The sequence below is a fragment of the Lathyrus oleraceus genome, chromosome 3 (assembly GCF_024323335.1).
Source record: "Lathyrus oleraceus cultivar Zhongwan6 chromosome 3, CAAS_Psat_ZW6_1.0, whole genome shotgun sequence".
Taxonomy (NCBI): Eukaryota; Viridiplantae; Streptophyta; class Magnoliopsida; order Fabales; family Fabaceae; genus Lathyrus; species Lathyrus oleraceus.
The window spans coordinates 482,541,311-482,565,379 of record NC_066581.1 but is presented as its reverse complement, the minus strand read 5'-3'; the positions used below and the strand labels follow the sequence as shown (position 1 = coordinate 482,565,379).

At 35.5% G+C, this 24,069-nt stretch overlaps 1 protein-coding gene across 1 annotated transcript; it reads right to left on the bottom strand.

The window, feature by feature from the left end:
* Positions 1-874: 874 nt before the first annotated feature.
* LOC127128275 (uncharacterized) lies at positions 875-23,553 on the bottom strand. Its single transcript, XM_051057513.1, has 18 exons — positions 23,164-23,553; positions 19,367-19,446; positions 17,559-17,609; positions 16,223-16,729; positions 15,749-16,004; positions 15,021-15,082; positions 14,384-14,563; positions 13,706-13,757; positions 13,330-13,614; positions 12,779-12,889; positions 11,101-11,292; positions 10,390-10,665; positions 8,689-9,312; positions 7,709-8,211; positions 7,542-7,602; positions 7,385-7,453; positions 1,973-2,560; positions 875-1,348 (listed from the first exon to the last, which is right to left on the bottom strand). Exons 1-17 carry the CDS (start codon positions 23,326-23,328, stop codon positions 2,474-2,476), a joined length of 3,561 nt encoding a protein of 1,186 aa, XP_050913470.1. The 5' UTR covers positions 23,329-23,553; the 3' UTR covers positions 875-1,348; positions 1,973-2,473.
* Positions 23,554-24,069: the final 516 nt, after the last annotated feature.

Below are 24,069 nucleotides of genomic sequence, written 5' to 3'. Positions count from 1 at the left end.
ACTTCTGTGTGGCTTTCTAAGCCTTCCCTTCAAGATCTTGTGTTTAAAATTCCCTTATTTTTCTATTCTTTCGAATGCCACCACTTGATCTGTAGAACTCTTCATGTAATATCTTTTCTTTGCACTCATCTTAACTCTAACATCCATGATCAATACTCTATATTGAGGAGTAAAACTCTCTTTTAGTATACCTTTTCAGTCCAAGAAAATCTTTTTATCTAACTTTCTAGTAAGAAAGAAATTTATTTGCCCACTCTTTACATGTAAAACGCCCGCTTCTTTTTCTTAACACATTAGCTATATAACAAAATCAGAAGTCAACGAAAAATTCAGGACAGATTTACCATCAAAATACTCTTTTCATCATAAAGACAGAAAATGCTATTTTTCATATCCTTTTCATATAATAACAAGATTCGACAAATTTGTTCTAATGAGTTAGTGTCTTTATTGAGATCTGGATTTGTGACACGCACATGTTATTAAACAACGTCACTTTGTTTTAAACTTGTTTCGTGCAGATTATGAGTTCTTCTAGAAGAGGTGTTGTTGAGTTGAAACTGGGAATTGAGTTTTGTTGTAATCATTGTGAATGATTTTGTTGAGCCGTGTTTTATCTGCCATCACTCCATCACAAAATGGTTTCTCTCTTGATAACCTACTTGGATGGACGACAACAACACCTTAAAATTGTTTGATTAAAAAAAAAGGTTTTTTTTTTTTGTATTTTAAACAATGTCTAAAATATCCCCTTTATTTTGATGGACTGGAGTACATCACGATAACAACCTGTAAGAACTGGTCAGGCATTAGCCATTAACTTGAGCTAAAGATCAGTTTCTAACTATGATCCTGCATTGTTTCTATATCTTAATAAAAGGAATGAATACGGGGTTGTTATTATCAAGAAAATTGTTACACACAACCATTCCTATGATAAAATTATGAATAGATAATGTACACAGTAGCTTCTTACTACATGTTACAATTTTGGCAAAAAGGGAATGGATCATAAAGGAAAAGAAAAACATTAAATCACAGATTTACAGGGAACAAGGAGAGCAGCAAGGGATGCATCTAAAAGTAGACACCCCAAGATACCCCTTATTAAAGGATCGATCTCCTTGTGACCTGTGATATATTATATATTGACAACTTACAAAACTGAGTTCTATCTGTTCCCGCGACAGGTCCTGTATGCCTAGTAAAAAAAACAAGCATAGAGGTAGCCTTCATACATGAAAAAATCTGAAGGCCTTGTGGGAATCTAATCCTGTACAAAAGAAAGAATCTTATATAATTCTTCTGCACATAATTTCATTCAAAATCAATGCCCGCCAGCCAGCAACTGCAAGCACACAAATTGATCACGGAATTAAATGTCATAAAAAACTATTCCTACCAAGTAAAATCAAATAAGTGATGGATGTGTGGATGTTTTAATAATCAGATGGATGTGTGGATGTTTTAATAATCAGACCGGAGTTTGAACCCGTGAGACGTTTGGGTCATGCTTTAGTTAATTCAACCTTGAGCCGAATGACAAATAAATAAATAAGTGAACATGTATTAAAAAGTAAAGAATGTAAAATAAAAAAACCAGTTGAACCAAACTTTGATTGAACCCCCAGTTCAACCAGATTACAAAGAAACGAACTGGCCAGTTCCAGTTGAATTGGCTGATCTGATTCAGGTTTTAAAACTGGAATGTAGAAATCTTTCTTTTTTTCTTCTGAAAGACATGAGTCTCTTAGGTACAGAAAGGCCTATCACAAAGTTTAGCATGCCTATTAACGCCTACAAAGGGCTGTACAAACCATGTCATCTTAAGACTGGATTTTTCCAAGAAAATGCATTTTTTTTAGTTCTAGTTAGTTTGCAACTATTTATGAACAGGCTTGCTTGGAAAAGCACCTATCAATTATAAATGGGTCCTCGACAAAGCAAAGATAAAAAAAGGAGAAAGATGTACCTGAAGGAAGGCCTAGCTCAGCAACAATCAGTAGCTGGGTCAAAATCAGGTGCATTCAAAATTATCCTCAACAGAACCCTGCCTTCTCAGTTGCTGTTCACATACTCGGGGAAGATGAAGGAGTGATGGCAGATAAAACATGGCTCTCCAAAAAAGTAATATCACTGAAGAGATCAACAGGAGTTGAGGGCATGCAGCATGTTGAGTTCTGTTAATTACTTCTCAGAAAAATCGCTCAATATTATGCGCAGCCCAATTCCATTGGCTCTCATTCTGTGGCCACACTCTCATTCTCTGGCCAAATTTATATACCCTCATTGGCCATGTTAAAAAATAAATCTGTTTATGGAAGCAAACATTTCATGGATATAAGTGTTTCAAAATCTAAGCCAATTGAATGATGAAAGATCTTCATGAGAACCAATGGTGGCACTTTCTTAAACCAACACAGATCTCCAACTCCAAACAATATATCCTTCCAGAAAGTCATGTTAATGAAGATCACAAGTCAAACCCAAGATCATTTGCCAGCTGAATTATGCCTCGCATTTGAAGGTATGGATTTTCCAACAGTTTTTCATTGTTACTCTGCATTGCAAAGCATAATCATATTGGTAATAATTTAATATTAAATCACAACAAAAAAGAAAAGGGAATGTTAAGAAAATTGCAAAGGGAACAAACATCTAGAGCTTTGAAAGAAAGAGTAATTGTTTTTGTTGGAAAATATATTATTTACGGTTTTATTATTGTCTTTAATACTATCTTTATTTTTCTTTATTCTCCATTAAGGAGAAAATCAATTGTAATAATTGTATCTTCACTATATAAACCAGCTTAAGACTGACGAATAAAATATTACAGCTTTTATCTTTTTTTCCAATATGGTATCAAGAGCACTGGGTTAGGGGTTACCGTAAAGCTTTCCTCAACCTATTGTTGTTGGATTAGGGGTTACCGTAAAGCTTTCATCAACCTATTGTTGTTGGGTTAGGGGTTACCATAAAGCTTTCCTCAACATATTTTTGTTGGGTTAGGGGTTACTATAAAATTTTCCTCAACATATTTTTGTTCGACCCGATTCACATACCCGCTCAGCCTCCTATGGCGAATAACAACAACAGGTGGTCTTCCTCATCACAGGCCTACACTAGATTCAACCATGGCAACCAACCACGATCTGAATCTGAAGGCTCAGTTCTGCCTACTAGGAACCTTGACGAGGGAAGAATGTCAGACAAAGTTCTTTGGTGTGATCACTGCAAACGCGAATGGCATACACGTGAAACTTGTTGGAAGCTCAAAGACAAACCTCCTAACTGGAAGAAGAAAAGTGGTTGTGCATTTCAGGCTAGTAATTCTGATCAAGGGCAGCAACCTCCTCCGTCTCAGTTTCCACTCACTACGGAGCAACTAGGCAGACTGTACAAACTCCTCGAGTCTCCAACCCCTTCTTGCTCTATAGCGACAAAAGGTAATTCTGCATTTCTTAGTGTCAGTCCCAGTCATACTTGGATAGTAGATTCAGGAGCATCCGATCACATGACAGATGAATCTACTATGTTCTCTTCATATGGTCCATGTGCAGGTAATCAAAAAATAAAAATCGCAGATGGCTCTTTTTCAGCCATTGCAGGTCAAGGGTCAGTTGTGTTGTCTCCAATGTTAACTCTTAAAAATGTTCTTCATGTTCCAAATTTATCTTGTAATTTAATATTCGTCAGTAAATTAGCCCAAGATATAAATTGTCAAACTAATTTTTTCCGATCTCACTGTGTCTTTCAGGATTTGAACTCAGGGAAGATGATTGGTAGTGCTAAGAAAAGTGGAGGACTCTACTACCTTGACATCGGATCTGCATCACAACTACCTTCAAAAACAATAAGTTCCTGCTTTGAGTCTTTTTCTGTTTTGAATAATAAAGATGACAACATTATGGTATGGCATTTAAGATTAGGTCATCCTAGTTTTCGTTACTTAAAACACTTGTTTCCTAAGATATTTCATAATAAGAACTTTTTTTCGTTTAAATGTGAAGCATGTGAATTTGCAAAGCATCATCGTTCCCAGTTTTTAATACAGCCTTATAAACCATCAAAACCTTTTTCTATCATACACAGTGATGTTTGGGACCCTAACCGTACAAGTACACTCTCTCTCAAAAAATGGTTTATCACATTTATAGATGACCATACAAGAGTATGTTGGGTGTACTTGTTAAAGGGGAAATCAGATGTTTGTCAGGCTGTAAAGAATTTTGTTTTAATGGTGCAGAACCAATTTCAAACAAATATTCAAGTCTTTAGAAGTGATAATGACAAAGAATATTTTAACACTATCCTGGGTGATTTTTTTCTAAAAAATGGGATTGTACATCAAAGTTCATGTCCTAATACTCCTCAACAAAATGGAGTGGCCGAAAGAAAAAATAGACATTTACTAGAGGTTGCTAGAGCTCTACTTTTTTCAAATAAAGTACCAAATTATTTATGGGGCGAAGCGGATTTAACAGCTGCGTATTTAATTAACAGAATGCCCTCCAAAATTCTCAATTTTCAAACTCCTATTAATGTCTTCAAAGAATGTTTTCCTAGTACTCGTGTTTTAACTGATTTGACTTTAAAAATCTTTGGTTGCACAGCCTTTGTTCATGATCATAAAAATGTTGGAAAACTTGAGCCACATGCTATAAAATGTGTCTTTGTTGGATACTCCTCAACTCAAAAAGGATATAAATGTTTTGATCCAAAAAATAAGAAAATGTTTGTCACTATAGATGTTACATTCTTTGAAAATAAATCCTTTTTTTATGACACTCATCTTCAAGGGGCGGAGATAAACGAAGACTCGTTTCAAATTAAGGACATGAGTTTTTTAAATAACTTATCTTTGCCAATATCACAAAATTCTAAGATTTTTACACCTGCACCAACAGAAAATGGCCATGATTCTTTATTTGATCCTACTTCTGTCATGAGTAACGAACCTTGTGAATCCGAGCCTACATTTTCTCTTGTAGAAAACAATGAGAATTCTAAAAACAATGATAGTGATGATCTAATTGAAATGCCACAAAATAATGAGTCACTTCAACAAAACAAATTCTAATTAGGAAACGGAACTTGGAAAGGAAAGATTTTTGTGAAAAGGCACCATAAAGGAAAGGACAAGTCCACATCTCAACACTGCCAGGAATCTGAACTGGGGAATGATCAATTTCCTAACAAAAGAAAAGGTAAGTCTATCTCTGTTTCTGAGAGTCGTATTTTGTATCCTGATATAGATGATCTTGTTGCCATTAGAAAACCTGTCAGATCTTGCACTAAACATCCCATGTCCAATTTTATATCATATTCAAATTTGTCTTCATCTATGTCTGCCTTCACTTCAAAATTGTCTAGTGTAAAAATTCCAAAAAGTGTACAGGTTGCTCTAGAAATTCCAAAGTGGAGGGAAGTTGTACTTGAGGAGATGAAAGCTCTTGAAAAAAACAAAACTTGGAGTGTTACGTCACTACCAGATGGCAAGAAGACAGTTGGATGCAACAGTGAAGTATAATTCAGATGGGTCAATTGAAAGGTACAAGGCCCGCTTGGTGGCTAAAGGCTTTACTCAGACCTATGGTATAGATTACTCAGAGACATTTGTTCCTGTTGCAAAAATGAACACTGTCAGAATTCTTTTGTCTCTTGCTGTTAACATGGATTGGCCTTTGCATCAGTTAGATGTTAAGAATGCCTTTCTTAATGGCGATCTAGAAGAAGAAGTATATATGGACATTCCTCCTGGCTTTGAAAATAAATTTGGATCAAATGTGTGCAAACTAAATAAGTCTTTATATGGTTTAAAGCAGTCTCCTAGAGCTTGGTTTGAAAAATTCACTCAGTCCATGAAGAAACAAGGATACATCCAAGGACAGGTTGACCACACCTTATTCACAAAATTCTCCCACGATGGAAAAGTTGTTGTCCTTATTGTTTATGTTGATGATATTGTCCTTACTGGAGACGATACAGTGGAAATGGCAAGAGTAAAAGAGAAATTGGCAGTAGACTTTGAAATCAAGGACTTGTGATTCATGAGATATTTTCTAGGTATGGAGGTTGCTCGGTCAAAAAATGGTATTGTGGTTTCACAGCAGAAATACATTATAGACTTGTTGAAAAAAACAGGAATGAGTGGATGTCGTCCTGCAGATACCCCTATGGATCCTAATGCTAAACTTTGGGGAAAAGGTAATGTTTTTGTTGATACTGGGAGATATCAGAGATTGGTTGGGAAACTGATTTATTTGTCACACACCCGGCCTGATATTGCTTTCTCAGTTAGTGTGAGTCAGTTTATGCATTCTCCTTTTGAGGAACATCTTGAGGCTATAGGATACTGAGATATTTGAAGAGAAATCCTGGAAAAGGATTATTTTTAAGACTGCTGAAAAAAATGTGTCTATCTTCACCGATGCCGATTGGGCAGGTTCAGTCACAGATAGAAGATCAACCTCAGTATTGTACCTATGTTTGGGGTAATCTTGTGACATGGAGGAGCAAGAAACAAGGAGTTGTAGCAAGGAATAGTGCAGAGGCCGAGTTTAGAGCTATGTCTCAAGGTATTTGTGAAGGACTATGGATCCTTAGAGTCCTAGAAGAACTTAAGATGAAAATTGAGCTTCCATTGAAATTGTACTCTGACAGTAAAGTTGCTATTAGCATAGCTCATAATCCAATTCAACATGACAGAACCAAGCATATCGAGATTGATCGACACTTCATAAAAGAGAAGTTAGATGCCGGAATCATATGTCTACCCTTCGTGACTTCAAGTCAACAAACTGCGGATATCCTGACCAAAAGTTTGGCAAGACCTATTTTTGAGTATTTGATAGACAAGTTGGGCATGATAAATATCTATGCACCAACTTGAGGGGGATGTTGGAAAATATATTATTTCCGGTTTTATTATTGTCTTTAATACTATCTTTATTTTTCTTTATTCTCCATTAAGGAGAAAATCAATCGTAATAATTGTATCTTCACTATATAAACCAGCCTAAGGCTGACGAATAAAATATTACAGCTTTTATCTTTTTTTTCCAATAGTTTTCATTTCAATAACACATTGAAATAAACTGAAGAGAAGGAAAATTTTGACACTATGATTTGTCTTGCTAATAAGGCCACATGTATGAGTTCTGAAAACGGCGAAATTAGCCTATGATCTTGAAAACTGCAATTGGAAATCTTCTCCAGAAGCCAAATTGTACCACGTTTGTCATTCATCAATGATAATCATTGATCACAAAAGTGGTATAAAAGAAATAATTTGAATGTGAAGGGTTATTTCAATGCAAAATTAAAATATTAATGGGCTTTACTTTAATAGAAGCTTCAAGCAAATCAATAAAAACAACAGTACCTGTTGAGCTTTAACAACAAGATTCTGAAGCATGTGCTGATATTTCTCTGGCTTCTCCGTCATCATTCGCTGCAACAGAAAATTATTACAACATTAAAAAGATATGATTATTATGGCCCCAATACATTCAACACCAAAAATCAATTAAAATTCATGCCTTCAGAAGAAAAGCAGATGAATAATATGCCACTCTTGAATCCGTGTCATCCAAAAGTTCCCTGCCAGATGCAAGAAAACTCATGATTTAAATTTACATTTCAATGTATAAAAGTGACAAATATGAAGGGAAACAAATTTACAAAAAATAGAAAAAAATTGGATCACCTGAAAAATTGTTCCTGGCCTACTTCCTGGAAAACAACAGGATCTGCTGAGCATTTACCAATAAGAAGTAAGATAAGTATAGCCCGAATATCTGATGTGGCACCAGGCAGATTTCCTCTTCCTTTACTTCCAACAGCAACTCCTAAAGCAATATCGTCGGTTGCTGCTCCTGCCAATTGAATGAGTGGCCAATATAGTAAGGCCGCAGGAACACGTGCAATTAACTGCATGGGGACTATAGCTCGTCCTTGGAGAAGAGCTGCCATTGATGCCGCCTCGTGATCTGGATGGTAGTTATTAGGGTGGCCAGGTCTTCTATTAGATTCTTCCATGTGTTCATCCCATAGGAAGGTATCTTGTTTGGGAACATGATTATCAATGCCAGATTTTTTGCTTACACTAGTGAGATTTAAATTTCTATCTTGCTGCACATCATCACCAAAGGGTGGAGCGGTAGCAGGAGGAATTCTTAAGCACAATTGAGAGAATAGTATGTCACACATCTGTTTAGAAATAGAAAAGGTGTTGAGCAAAACAGGTAACAAATATGACAAACAACATTTAAACTGACATCCTAAATGTAAACTGAAATAGAACATTCTCTAAACATTCCTCCAAGGATTTGACTTTACATCGATAATTCTGAAATAAGATTTCATTTATCATTTATAACAGAAGAAACATTTCATTTATGTTTAGATTTTCTAGATCATAATTTCATTTTATGATAACATACACCTGCAATTGAGAAGTAAACTCATTTTATTACACCTCATAAAAGACCAAAAATTTCTAACAGTTCCTCTAACAAACTCAATCGGAACACTGTGGTGTTTCTTTCTTTCAATGATAAGATAAAGAGCATGCATATTTAATTGCTGAATTTTGGAATAATTACTGTTTTTTTCCAATCTTTTCTATGCATTTAATGTTATATGAAGATATTTAGCAAAAAGGCATTTTGGATTCAGAAACATTACCTTCAGAATATTGATATGGTCTGTTTCATTTATCTGAAACACCAAAGACAAAGCACTGCTCATTATGTCGATCACTGCATTGGCTTTCTCAAGATGCCAATCTTTCTTGCCATACCCCAGAGTTTTGCTGTTTGATAGCTGCATTTCATGCTCATCTAGAAAAAATTTGCATCTCATAAGAAGTCTTTCAAGAACAAACAAAAATCCCCATCTAATGTAGTTGTCTTTGGACTTTAGAAGGCCACATAGAAGTAAAATGGACAAAGGAATATTTGATGTATCCAAAAAATCCTGAGTTCCTGCTTGAGCAATTTCCTGCTGGAAGTATTTGATACTTGACCATATATTTCCATCTCTCTCCTCACTAATTTCAGCAATAAGCAGATCCCCTAACCAGATATACCCATTTTGACGGTACGAAATTCTTTCAGAATGAAGAAGCGAATGTAAAGTGACCCATGAATGTTTTGCTTGCAACTTAATGCCATTTTGCAGAGACGCATTATCCATATTTTCAAAAAACTTGTGAGATTTAGTGATCTGAATCATAAGAGAGAATTCCTTGTCCAGATGTGTGAATGAACTTATTACGGTGTCAAACTTCTCTGCAACAGTTTTCAGAAGCTGCAAAGATTTAAGAGAAACACGCAAGGTACAAATGAATGCAAAGTTCAAAATGACTTAATTTAAGCCACAAAAACAAGAAAATATATCTCAAATTGAAAGTCTGTCACAACAACTTCCTGATTTTTAAACAATGGGATGGGGGTAAAATTAATGGAAAATAAGCCAATATTTGAACCGAAGAAAAGCAGCACTCATCCTAACATTATTCAAGTGAATTAGAGCAAACATTATGGTAGAAGCAGGTGAATCTCAGTAAAAGCATTTGATTGCCTGGCAGCACATCCTATTTCTAATCAGTTATCTACACTAGCAGACAATTGAAGAAGGACCCAAATATACAATGCAAAATGGGAGGAAAAAAAAGATTTTCAATTTTGGTTAGAAAAAAAATTATCTAACTTCAAAGATTTTCAATTTCGGTTACAAAAAAAAAACTATCTAACTTCATATAAGAAAATTTATTTAAAGATTCCATTCATTATACAATAGTTTACAGATACCTCAAAAGGCCGCTAATTCTTTGAAACACAGGTAATTATGAAAGACAAGTCTCTAATATTAAAAGCATGAATGGCAAATTACTGAAGAGTTCCGATTATTGCATCATAGATCAAGCATAATCCATACAAATTAAAAGATGTTGTTGATAATAGCATTTGAAGTACAAATTTCGCTTCATAAATTGTTTCCATAGTAAGCCTTTCAGTTTGCTGAAGGTATTGCATAAGACTATAACCATAACCTTAAAAAATACCAGATGAATTTTTGCACATCAAGTTTCCTGAAGGAATTACATAAGGCTATACATTTAACCATAAATAAAATAGTAGATGAACTCTTTTGCATATCTTCTCCAGTGTCCAAATGGTTAAATGTCCTTTACAAACCAAAAAACATGTTTGAGAGTTTTTTTACTATATTTTACAAAGAAACCTATTACTCGAGTTTTTGATATTTAAGAAACCACTTGAATACCCTCTTATATGCCCACCACCAACTAAGGTAATAAACATTCATCAAAGGAGAGAAGAGGGCAGGGGGTCAATAGACAAGAAAATAATATTGGAGACATACCACATTTAGTCGTTCACTGTTAGGATATCTGGACAAAGTAGATGCAATTGATCTTCTCAAAATCTCCCCAATGCATTCTACCCCAAGTTTGACAGAAATATAAAATGCCTCAGGCGCATTTGCTTGAGCAAGTAGAGAAGCAAGAGGTTGGATCTCATCATCACTGTATTCATTTACACCTGTAGCTATACATGTTTCATTTACTTGATGCAGAATGTAATCAAAAAGCACTGAATACAGATTTTTCCTTTCTTCTCTTGAGTTTGCAAGGGAATACTGCACCAAAATAGAAAAAAAAAAAGGGGGAAATCATACAATTGAAAACTCAGCAACATTGGGTGAGGATGCTAGGCTCAGGATTTTATCTACAATTATACTATTATGCAAAAAAAGAAATAAGAAGCTAGAATCTTATCATTAAATTGCTATGAAAAATATTTGTTGGGCACATCAAGCAAGCGTGGCAGTCATGAAAAGATTAAGGAGAGCTTCAAAATCTCCAAATTAAAGAGCACAACAGTATAAGTAATCTAGTCATATATGATAAGCATCAAGTCCAAAAACATCAGTCCCATACAATGCAATATTATCAGTATTTGCTATAAAGGGATAGCAGTGATATCGTAAATTTGTAATAATGAACTTTTATTGGAATTTGGAAGTATATTGAGAGTTTTTTTAAGAAAAAACATTGAGTTAAAATATACATACCTCAATGAAAATAAATTGAACTCCTCCAATCAGATCAAGTTGATCCACAAGAAACTTTGGTTTTCTAGGAACAGGCTCTGTAACTTCATCAAGAACTTCGTAAAACATGTTGGTTAACATGGAAATCAGCTTGCAATGAACTAATTCTGCCCAGGAGTTCTCCCTGCTGGTTCTTATAAGTTCTTTCAGAACCTATAATAGGAAAATTGGGAGTAACTAAGTTATAGGCAGATATCATAATTAATGACACGGCACACTGATAATTTAAAAAAAACAGTGAACGAATGACTTATTAAAAACCCAAGATAGAGAAGAGCAGGATTCGCAAACTTCCGTAGTAAGAACTTTTTCATGGCTGAAATGCATAAAACCACACAACTTAATTATATAGTCTTATGTCAAAGACTAGAAACCAAACCGTATTTAAAAATATATGAAATTAGAAGAGATAGAATCAGAAATCATTGACTAAAAGTGTGCACAACTGTATCGGTATTCAAAAAAATCAGAAGTCACTGAAGCGATAACTACTAGTGCAGTAGCCTAATAGTTAAGAGTTACATGTGTATTATCCGGAAGCCTTTGGAGGGGTTCTAAAAACCAACAGCAGCGTTTGTATAAGCATAGAGGAGGTCCAAATACCAACAGTTCAAAAAGTTCCAGTAGAGTATCAGTTGAAACAATTCATTAGTTAAGTGAAACTTTGAAAGTGAGAGGGACTTGATAAAAAAGAGGTTAGGACTCAACTGCCATCTATAATGAGATTGATAGAAATGAAAAAGCCTCACATCCTCTTAGTTTTAAGGCCTGGTTATACTTTTGATTCCCCAAGTATCATGATTGTGCAATTTTAATTCTAAGGGTTCCAAATGCGCAAATTGTATCACCCCCGCATCCCAAGTGTTACATCAAGCCCCTCCGTTCACTAACACTAATTTTTAATGCCATGAGTTTACGGGGTCAATCTAGGTTTGTATTTACACTAACTTAGGCAATCCTGGGAAGCCGGTGTGCCCAGAGAAGATCCCTCAGGCATGGCATTGCTTTGGAAGCTTTCCCATAGAGCCTCTACATCTTGTCACAAAGATACTTTTTTGGCAACATCAACTCGCCAAGTTTAATTGTTCCAACTTAGGTCTGGATTGGCTAAGTAGGCTTCTAGCGTTACAAAATTAGACAACTAATAATGGACAAATTGCAACAATGGATACCTTGAGACCCGATTTTGCACAATTGAAACAAGGGGGAGCAGAATTGCACAAACGTGGCACCTAAGGGAGCAAAAATACAACTATCCAATTGAAAAAGTTTTACTTTTTGTATTTAAAACAGAATATATAGACTCGTACTTTTTTTCTTTCCTTCCATATTTTTTCTAGTAGTAAGAAGAACAATGTTGACTCTGATTCTTTTAGTTATCTTGCTCAACAAATTATCTCATGTCCTCATGCTTTCATTTTCTTAAATGTAAGTCTTACTTTCTAGCAAGACCAAAAAAGGGAACTCTCCATATTCACTAATCATTAAGCATCCCTTCTTTTCATCCAGACCCTCTATCCAATATTACAAAAAGTGAAGCAAAAAAACTACCCTGCAGAATGCAGTACGACAAAACAAGTAATAAGATGTCCGTGGAAACTGGTAGAGTGAAAAATAGGAGAGGGATATTGTTTCTCACCCTTATGTCGAGTCCTTGTAAGCGATTTCTCTTGATCTTTCCTCGATCACAGACAAAATAAAGCAAGCAGCTGAGTGCAGATGCCCAAACAGATTCCTCCTTTTCTTCAGTCTGTACAAAGGAATTGATTGCCATATTAGTGTAAGCAATTGAGAAAACAACGTGAATGAACCGTTATCTAAGAAAAATTTGAAAGAACAAAAAAACACAAGTTTCTTGAAAATCTCCTTGTGAAACAGATGATAAAAGTTTTTCTTAATACAATTAAAAAAGAGTTCATCTTGAAATTTTGAAAGAAGTACAAGATATGAGATTGCAATCTTGTCTTGTAACCTTATTCTCAAACAATTGTCATTAGAAAATAACATGAAGGCATACATGCCTCATTTCAAATGACAAAGCATCATATCATGTATAAACAGGTATCAATATGTTGGGGAATGGAAATCAAAATATTGACATGTGTCAATCAGATGATCCCACCCAAGAAAAATATTTACAAAAAACAGCAACAATCATGTCCAACAACTTCTTTTTCTGCTCAATGATACCTGAACAAGTAGAAGCAGTATCTCATACAGAATATTTATAATCCACGGCTCAAAATTATCAATTGCAGAGACTGTGTCTGATTTATTCTGAGAACTTCCTTTTCTGCTTCCTTGCATCATAATTTGAGTGTGGCTGTCATAGTAGGATTCTTGAGAATATTCTTCTTCAATTATGGAAGCATCGTCAACAATCATAGGTTCTAGGAGATGAGAATGAACCCCTAGGTTTAGAATCAAATCGAAAGCCCGAATCCTGCAACCTGTTTCAGAAGAACTAAGAATCTCCTGAAAGTAACAGTTGAAATATAAATTAGTAAAAATTAAACAAATGTATTTAGTTACAAAAAAATATAAAAATTATTTATTAATGTATCACCTCAAGCATAGAAAGAATGAGAGGAGCAGCTGTCTGAGAATCTAAAACATACCTACAGAACAATATTTTTGTGACCATCATACACAATAAACTCAGAACAGCACAACAACCATAGATATGTGAAATAATCAGAAAAATTCAATCAAGTAAATGGATTGAAAGTTAATCTGTGGGGAAGGGATCCAACATTCAACCTGATATACCCCTGACATGAAAAAGTTCAATATGATCGTATCCATTTTGAAATATTATAATGATATCTCGGTATTGCTTTCATATAACATTATGTTAACAATAAATAACCTTGTGACCCAAAATACAATTAAATAGACATTAGCAAAATACCAGTCAACAAATTATTCCCACATGTATATGTATATAATATAGTTTGACCAAAGTAATGAATTTGGCGTATAACACAGTGAATTTTATCTGTTTAGCCCATGAATCTATAGTTCACTATAGATCAAAACATGTTAAGTTCCATGACTATTTTTCTTCTCCCCATTTGCAGTTCAATAAAAATATTAACCAATCTGAAATATTTGCTCGCTAATTTCTTTTTTAAATAAGCAGCAGTCCCACACCATTTTTCATCAATTGTAGATATTGGCCACTCCTCTGGCCACAGGATAAATAAAATGAATAAAACGAAGACAACAATTGATTGAAACATACATGTCAATAACTAGTTTAATAAGGACGCTAACAGCCACATCCGTTGATGGTTTTCCACTGTTATTGCCTAGTCTAGTTGACACTGTCATAACATTGGTGCCTGGGGAAGAAGCCTCAGAGCAAACTGCTGCAATAACTTCTTGTACCTCGGCAGGGTTTAATCGTAGAGGTTGTTGCTCACTGGTCAGCAAAAGAGATCATTTTGTAAGGTGTAAACAAGAAACACAAATATATTAATAATTAAAAACTGCAGTATAATTAAAAAAACAAAAAGTTGTTAGGTATTTTATAATCAACAAAGGCTGCAATAAAAACCATAGCAAAATAAACAAAATGTTGATGGGTATTATAACCTGGAAATCACTTTAAGGAAACTTATAAATTGAGAATCATGAGATCATTTTATTGAACAGCAATTCCCATCATTACATTAATGTATTCTTATTGCAGTTTCGCAAATTGAATGAAGAAAAATGTTTGGAATCCAAATAGCAAAGCAATTATGGCAATTAAAGTTCAGCAATGTAAGACTGAGGACAAAGCTTGTGTTATGGTACCGATTCTCAGATGCATACAAAAGATGCAAAAATTTGTCATCAAATTCCTTTAAAGTATCTTAAGTGAACATGAGCAATACCTGTAATGACGATACTGGAAAAGCTGTCGAGCTCGGGGACGAAATGTAATCACGGGAGAATCCTCCCTGGAGAAATAGCAATGTTCAGAACAGCAAATCAATTGCAAAAAGTCTTCAACAAGCCAAAGTAGTAAAGAAATATGCAGACTTTTTAGTCGGCCTTGTGAGTAAAAAGAATATCAAATGTTCATCTCAAACAGGAAAGAGACAATATCAAACTGTAGAGGTGCAATTTAATATTACACATAGTTTCGCCCATACAAAGCATGATAGGTCACAGAGCATTCCGTTAATAAGTGGTTAACTTATCCATCACTAGTCAGAATTTAAAAAAATACTGCATAGACGGTACTTATTTTTTATTCAGAGTAAGAATGAAGAACTTAAGAAGTGGGAAAAACAAGATTACAAGAATGAGAATGAGTACAGAAAAGAGTGCAGAGAGAATACTTGAATTTATGAAATCATTAATAAAACTTGCAGCAGTCAACTAATCAACCATAAAATTTCCATACAGCAAACAGAAGATTCTCCAGAAGAAGCATCATTTAACCCACGCATGTCAATCTAATGGCAACGTACAAACATAATTCTTATGTATGCTTTTTGGCATTGAAAACCACCGGAAAAAGACAAGATATTGTAACATTTTCATTTTGCAAGCTATGCTAAAATTCTAAGAATAAAATTTTGGAAGAAAGTAATAGCTATGCGAGTTATACGAGAACGTGCCATATATGACGAGAGCCTGCTTTTTTGCGCTTAGATGCTGTTATTGCTCTCAGGTGGCAACGAGCAGAGACAGAATTTGTAATTGGTGTTACAGGAGAAGACTGCAATAGCTGATCCAGGTAAGGCATATCATCAGTTCCAAAAAATTTCCATGGTTGCCCCTTCATCTTAGATTCGATGTCTCCTACGAGTAAAGCTGCTGCACCTACTTCTAAGAAACTACTATGGGATGTCATATATTGACCACGAACACTGCATAAATGTTAAATAATAGAGTAAATTTTTTAAGCACCGTGACAGAAAACTCAAAACACCTAAACCAAAAACAAGTATTAAATGCATGTTTGGATGAGCTTGTGTTGGGACCATAATAGCTTTTCTTTTAATTTCTCAAAGCTTCCATAGTCAGCTTAAAAAAGCAATTCTTTTCTCAAAATAAGCTGTAAAAAACATGCTGAAAGATTATTTACCTTTCAGTCCCAACTGATGACGACTGCGGTTGCTCAAGCCAGCGCCATTTCAGAACATCATGGGCAATGAACCCTAATTCATTCTTTTCATCAACTTTTTCACGTTTTAATGACTTTGATACAGTGCGCATGATGGAGTCTTCCTGTAATGATTTTGGAACACTTGAAGAACTTGGCGTTTCTGGAACAATAGCAGGACTACGTTGAGAATTGAAAGATTTACTCAGTAAAGATGACAATGTTGGCAGTGATTTTCCCGATGAAGAAGCTGGTTGAAAAATCCGTTTGGGAATGTGTCGTGCCACTAGGGAGCGCACATAACTCAGTGACTTCACATGTGCCTCAGAAGCGACACTGGATACAAGTAAAGGAGATGGATTTGTGGAAGCACCAGATTGTCGATTCATAGATTGTGACCATGGCTGATTTGGGTTAATAACACATTCAGCAATTACAGCCGAACAAAAACGATCTATCTGAAGTAATGTCTCCTCGCTCGGTTTGTATCTGCATTAATGAACAAGCTCGGAAAACTTAATAATGGCTAAATAGCAACAAAACAAGATGTACAGTATGCAGTCGTACAAGGAAATATACCAGCTGCACGTTCCAGAAATTAATGAATCTAAGTCAAATGCAATTAATTAATAAATTAGTAGATAGAAGAACCTTCAACAGAAAACAAATTAGCACAATACTAAAAGGATTCACGAACACGAACTATTCCCTTTATCCATGAGAATAAAGAAGGCTCGTCCCTACAAGGCAACCCCATCAGCCAAGTAAATTAATATATTAAAATATGTTTTTGGAAACATGGTCTGACTGACTGTCTTCTTTTTTCTCAGTTTGATTTATTTATTTATTTGGATTTCTATTCAAAAACATTTTATGGTTCAGCAGATTTTCATTCTATATTTTATCCCTGAAAAAAGGAAAATTATTTATTTGTCTATATAATTTTCAATAGTTCCCAAACATGAGTAAAAAAAGTTTTAGGTGCTGGTTCAGAATACAAAAAAAACAGTATTTATTGCTATAAAATATATTATATTTAAGGTTACCTAGCTCTCCCCTGCTGTAAATTCATTTCCAAAACCAAAGATAACCTTCCTTCACATTATTTAACTATTTAACTAATCAACTAATGAACTATTTCCAACTGAGGGTTTATCTAACAGGGAGACCGTGATGTAGAAAAGGACATTTAGATTTCAATATTATAGTTACACGCAAGTCTATGAAACAGGGGTGGATAAGAGATGGGTTATGCTCAAAGATAAAAAAAATTATGAAAATATTGAGCGTCCGTGTATGCAAATAACCGGTAACATACCTTAGAAGATACCGCTTTAATAGTGCCACACACCTTGCAACTACTGCAGGACTGGTGAAAATAGTGCCAATGTTAGAAACAGCTGAAATTTGAAACGGCTTACATAATTCTAACAAGCTAAAGCAATAAAGAAAGGAAAAAATAATTGATTGGTATCTAACAGTACCGAGAAGTGGCCAAAACAGCTCACCTGGGCTGTGTTAAGGTACAACACTAATTACAATAATGCAGCTAAACAAAACACTGCAATCTGCATATATAGCCTTATATGGCAAGCCCCCACCTGTCCTAGTCAAAGGTGCCAAAGCTACTTTTCGTTCCGCTATGAAAAACATAACAGACTCATACTCTTAGTTCCAATCCTCTAGACAATGGTCACTAATAAAAGAGCAAATGAAAAGCCAGGTGCATATGGTCCTTGCTGGATGTGGAAAAAAAGTACAAGTGGCATACAGAATAAAAGGCCTGGCACATACGGCCCTTGGCTGGATGTGGAAAAGTCGTGCAAGTAGTTGAATACAGGCTGAAACTTTTCGTGTCTTCTTGCTGAAAAAGTAAGTTTCCGCTTCTGCTCCAAATCTGCTCCTAATTAGCACACTTACAGATTCAAGTTCAGCCTCCTGGGGTCTTAAATCCCAGGACTAACCTAGAGAAGGCCATTGGAGTCCTTAGTTTATGGTTGAGTCCTTAGTTTATGGAAGTGCCGCCCAAACTCTGGGGATTCGCAGGAACCTTTCACAGCTATCCAAGATCAATTTCCTAACTTTCATCTTGAGGTCAATGTCAAACTGGAAATGGCTTGAGGGGGGCTAGTAATGTTACAAAAAATAAAAATAGCAGGTGCGTTACAGGAAGAAAAATAAAAGGATGACATAATTAGAGTCTCGTGTGAGCCATGCATATTTTGTGACCACTTGAAAGCATAGAAAAGGGTATAACTGCCTACAGGCAGCAAGAGGCATCTTAATACTGAATCGAGGGAAATTGGAGAGAGGGAAATAAGGAGGCAAACTAAGGCTGAATTGAGGGAAATTGGAGGGAGGGGCCAAGGCTGAATTGAGGGAAATTGGAGGGAGGGACCAAGGCTTTTTGAAAGCCTTAGATTATCTATATTTTATATCTATTTTTCAGTTTGGCTTCTCTGCTTTTCTGTTGCTGGTGCTGCTATCAGTAATAGAGGTAATAATACACACTAAACATAAACATCTTGTTATCATGTATACCTTCTATCAATGTCTTAAAACCCTAATTGTACCATATGTTTCATAAATATGACAGCATCCAATTCCACATACACAAATAGATACACTAGCTTCTAATCCTAAACACACAAAAAGTTTGCAGTGATTGATTAGTATACTACACATATACTCCCTCCGTTCCTTTTTAACTGTCATTTTTGAGTAAAAATTTTGTTTCTTTTTATTTGTCGTTTTCAAAGTTCAAGGTAACATTAATTGTTGATTTCTCAAAATTACCCCTAATTATTTATTGAAAAGAGAGAAAAAATCAAATAAGTTAACAAATAACCAAGGGTATTATAGGTAAAAAGATAATCATTACTTTAAAAGTAGTAAAAATTATTAGTTTCATTGGTATGCGGAAAAAATTAAAAAGAGACAATTAAAAAGGAACGGAGGGAGTAAATTATAAGGATGCATTCTGCCTGTTTAATACAGCATAATTAGTTCGCTAAGTGCATGGCATTGACTGAAGTATACCGCAAAATGATATTAAAGCAACAGTTTTAAAGCAATCTGGATGGTTTCAGCAACTACACTATGTCAAGAAATGAATGAGACAATCACCTGCGCTCCCTCTCCGCAATAGTATGTTCCAGAATTGCACTGTAAGCCATGTCTGTGGTCATAGGACCTTTCAGATAGTCCTGCAATAACATATTTAAGCCATAAAATAAAATTGGTAAGGCTGGGACTTCGGATACTTAGTATCAAATTCAAATATAATGGCATGATAATTTGCAACCAATTTGAATTTTGGTCATTGTATATCATGGAGAATTACAGGTTCTTGTGGCATAATGACATTAAAATCTGGTTGTGTTATAAGATACACAAGTCATGCCATGATTTGTTAGGAACCCCCAAAAAGAAGAAGCTAGTGCTTGCACATTCAGCACATATGTAGAAATACTTGACTTACTACTGACAACAAACATATTTCTCCCCTACAAGGTATGTGATGGAACCTGTGCATTCGTAACGGAAAATCTGTCTGTATTGAGTACGAAAAATGGAGCAGAGCCCACTTAAAATGATTAAAGAAAAAATAAACCAGACTGTGACACTCCTACCAGAGCATAATGCTTCGAACCAGAGAAAATTTTCCTAACCAACTCTGAACAATATTTCTGAATGCCTCCTCACTCCTCCCCTCCATCTCCCTCTAATTGTGTTGCCTCTTCTAACTAATTGACCACCTCAGCAATTCCCTATTCAGCCCCTCATGGCTAAGACCCAAATGCAGTATCCTATCACTACCGGCCGCTAGAGAAACAGCTCTGTCCTCAAGGATATGGTGAAGACACTGACATGTTGAATACATCTTATCACTCACTGTTGGTGGCGTAACAATGGTATGAACAACTTGCAAGAGAGCAAAGAATTTAGGCACAAGAAATCTCAGCAAAACAACCGATGTATTGAACAGTTCAAGAACTTTCTGTATTGTAATAGTTGCAAATCAAGCCCTTGCCCCGAGGATCCCATTGTTGGAAACTTGATGAGCTGGCTTTAAAGATCAAACTTACAACGCAACTTCACTTTCACTGCCTCTAGGTGTCAACCTGCAGTTGTCGTCTTACAAATTTACCAAAGCTCGGGCATAATCAATCATAGGTCAAGCTATGTAAACAAAAACCTTACTTGAAGCATCCAATATATCTACTGTTGTGACTGCTAGCAGATTGACAATTTGCTAGAAAATTTTCCAGCAACATAAGAAAACCACTTTCAACATCCTCCATGTAGCAATTCACTGTATGAACAGATAAGGATGCTGATACGGTTTCTTCTTTCCTATTCTTTGGATCTCAACCCCAAAAGCTAGTTCAAAGGGTGAGGTTGTCCTCACATATTTATACACCCAACAGCCCGGGAACCTAAGCAACGTGGGACTTCAAACAAACTCCAACATCACAACTACCAACTTCAACACCCACTCTCACGCCTAGCGTGGGCCTAGGTCAAATGCCCACATTGCAGTCCTTAACCCGGCTCTGATACCATGTTAAATATGTTTGGATCTCAACCCCAAAAGCTAGCTCAAAGGGTGAGGTTGTTCTCACATATTTATACACCCAACAGCCCGGAAACCTAAGCAATGTGGGACTTCAAACAAACTCCAACATCACAACTACCAACTTCAACGCTTTCTGCGTAACACTCTTATTCTATGCTCTTAAATTGAAACCCCCAATCAGAGAGTTGCAAATTATCAAGTTCCATACTCCACTTTCATTGAAAACTTCAATAGCAAGACCCCAATCACCACAACTGGAATATGTGTTAACATTTGCAATCACCTCCCCCAATCATGAGAATGTGCATCCAATTTCGCACCAAACCCATTAACATGACTCTGGATGCAAATGGATTAAAGAAAAGAACCTTTGGAATTCTCATAATGAGACAATTTTCTCTGGTAAAGCTTTGACTGTAGAGGAACTGGTCGATAGAATTATTTTTTATTCTTAGAAGTGGTATCTAGAAAAGACATATTGCTACTCATGTACTTTTTTCGAGTGGCTGACTCATCCTTTCCTCTGCTTGAACTGTTAGAGGACAGGGGCTTGGCGTATGAGGCTTTGCGGCTTTGGTTGGTTAGACAGGGAATCTGGTTTCCTAGGCTTACCTCAGGTGGTTTGGCTTCTTGTGTCTCCTTACTTTCTCACAGAGGTGGGTGTTATGTGTGTGCATATATATTTGCCATAACAAAAAACCAATGCTACATTTTCTCTACAAGTTACGCCATTAACATGAATATTAAACCCTCCCCTAAAAGTATTAATATAGATAATCTGCACTATGAATTATAAACAAAAACAAGAAATGCTCATTTATTTAGACAGAACTTCTAAAACTCTTAGCACCTGTATGCATCATCATCATTCCATTTAATATTGGCATCTGGTAACTTATAAAGTATTAACAAAAACCAAAGGAAAAAACTTTTTATAACTAAAATTAAACTTCCAACAGGGAGTTACTATGGAGTACCCACGCGGAAAATTTAAAGAAAGGTCTGCAACACCACATTTAATGATGCATAACCGCAATTTAGGCCACATCAGCCAAATTTGTCAGCACACCACATTTAATGATGCATAACCGCAATTTAGGCCACATTAGCCACATTTGTCAGCACGCCACATTTAATGATGCATAACCACGATTGAGGCCACATCAGCCAAATTTGTCAGCGCACCACATTTAATGATGCATAACCGCAATTTAGGCCACATCAGCCAAATTTGCCAGCGCACCACATTTAATGATGCATAACCGCAATTTAGGCCACATCAGCCAAATTTGTCAGTACGCCACATTTAATTATGCATAGCCGCGATTGAGGCCACATCAGCCAAATTTGTCAGCGCACCACATTTAATGATGCATAACCGCGATTGAGGCCACATCAGCCACATTTGTCAACTCACCATATTTAATGATGTATAGCTGCAATTGAGGCCACATTAGCCACATTTGTCAGCTCACCACATTTAATGATGCATAACCGCGGTTGAAGCAACATCAGCCACATTTGTCAGCTCACCAAACTTAATGATGCATAGCCGCGATTAAGGCCACATCAGCTACATTTGTCAACTCACCATATTTAATGATGCATAACCGCAATTGAGGCCACATTAGCCACATTTGTCAGCTCGCCACATTTAGTGATGCATAACCGCGGTTGAAGCAACATTAGCCACATTTGTCAGCTCACCAAACTTAATGATGCATAGCCGCGATTAAGGCCACATTTGTCAACTCACCACATTTAATTATGCATAACCGCAATTGAGGCCACATCAACCACATTTGTCAACTCTTCGCAATATTAAAAACCGCAACCGCAGCAGTTACTACAACTTAAAAGTCTACCCTCACCAATATAGTATAGGACTTTAAGCCAGTTTGAGTAGTGAAGCATTTATTGTACATTCATTTTACAATGAAGGTTTAAAAACCCTATTAAATATAAACCTAAAACCAGTAAATGCTTGATGTATCATGTATACATACAGTAGCACCATTAAGTAACGCTTCTCCAGAAGTTCATTAAAACAAGCCATATTATATTACATTGACAAAACTACCCTTTCCCCATTTCAGTACTGAAATTCCAAATTTCTTTCTCAGCAATAAACGTATTTCAGCTAATGAAATACAATAACCATACATTTTTCTACCAAACAACTAGGTCACAATCGCATTATGATAAATAATAATAATAACGACAATAATTATAATGAAATTATGAAGAAAAAAAATATGATATGAATTTCACTTTCTTCTAACACTACTGAAAACAAATCGAAATCGAACAATAAAAAAGCGGAGAGGAAGGAAAAGCTCAATACCCGAAGAATTCTGGAAGGTTCGTTAGCGGAGGCGATAGGTGAAGAGAGGCAGTCAGCGACGGCGCGGCGTAAGGGTTCCGGCAACTTCTTAATGGAGGAAGATCTCAACCTAGAGACGCCGCTTAACTGCGGAGTGAAACTGGAAGACATTGGATTCGATTCCATTTCGAGTTAACCGAATCAACGACGGTTATAATAATTTATAAACAAATCTGAAATCGGATAAAAATAGAGTTTGGAAAGTGTTTTTCTGTTCTTCTACATTTGAACAATAGCGTTAATTGAAATTGGGTTTGAGATTTGAGAGAGAGAGAAGGGAAAATTAAAAGTTATAAAAGTTGTGATGTAAATTTTGGTTTTTGAGAGTGTTGTGTGTACTTGTGTTGTAATAGATGTACGTAATGTAACGCCGTCGTTTTTTATATATGTAAAGTTATGTGATTTACTTAGCTGGCATGCGCTAACACTCAATAATAATGATTATATTTATAGTAGTATTAAATAATTAAATTAGATTGAGTTTCCATTTGAGTAAGGGCAATTTGGGTATTAAATTGAATCTTTATGTTCTGTCACGATGATTTCCATGTTTGGAAATCGTCAATGGAATGGTGGATATGTCCGGGTTTGTGCATTTTGAGTAGGAGTAATTTTTAGGATTTTTTTTTAGGACTGGTTTTAGAAAGTAGTTTTTGTAAATAAAATAAATTAGGTCATATATGTCTTTTTGAGTTTAATAGTGAAGTACTGACCGTGTAAAAATATTTTACATTATTATTTAATAGAAATATATCATTTTGTCATGTCATACAATTATTTTAAAATTTACAGTTTAATATGATGGAATACATGATGGTCATTGACTCACAGTGTAAAATAAATTTTCATTCTTAGTGCTTCATCCTT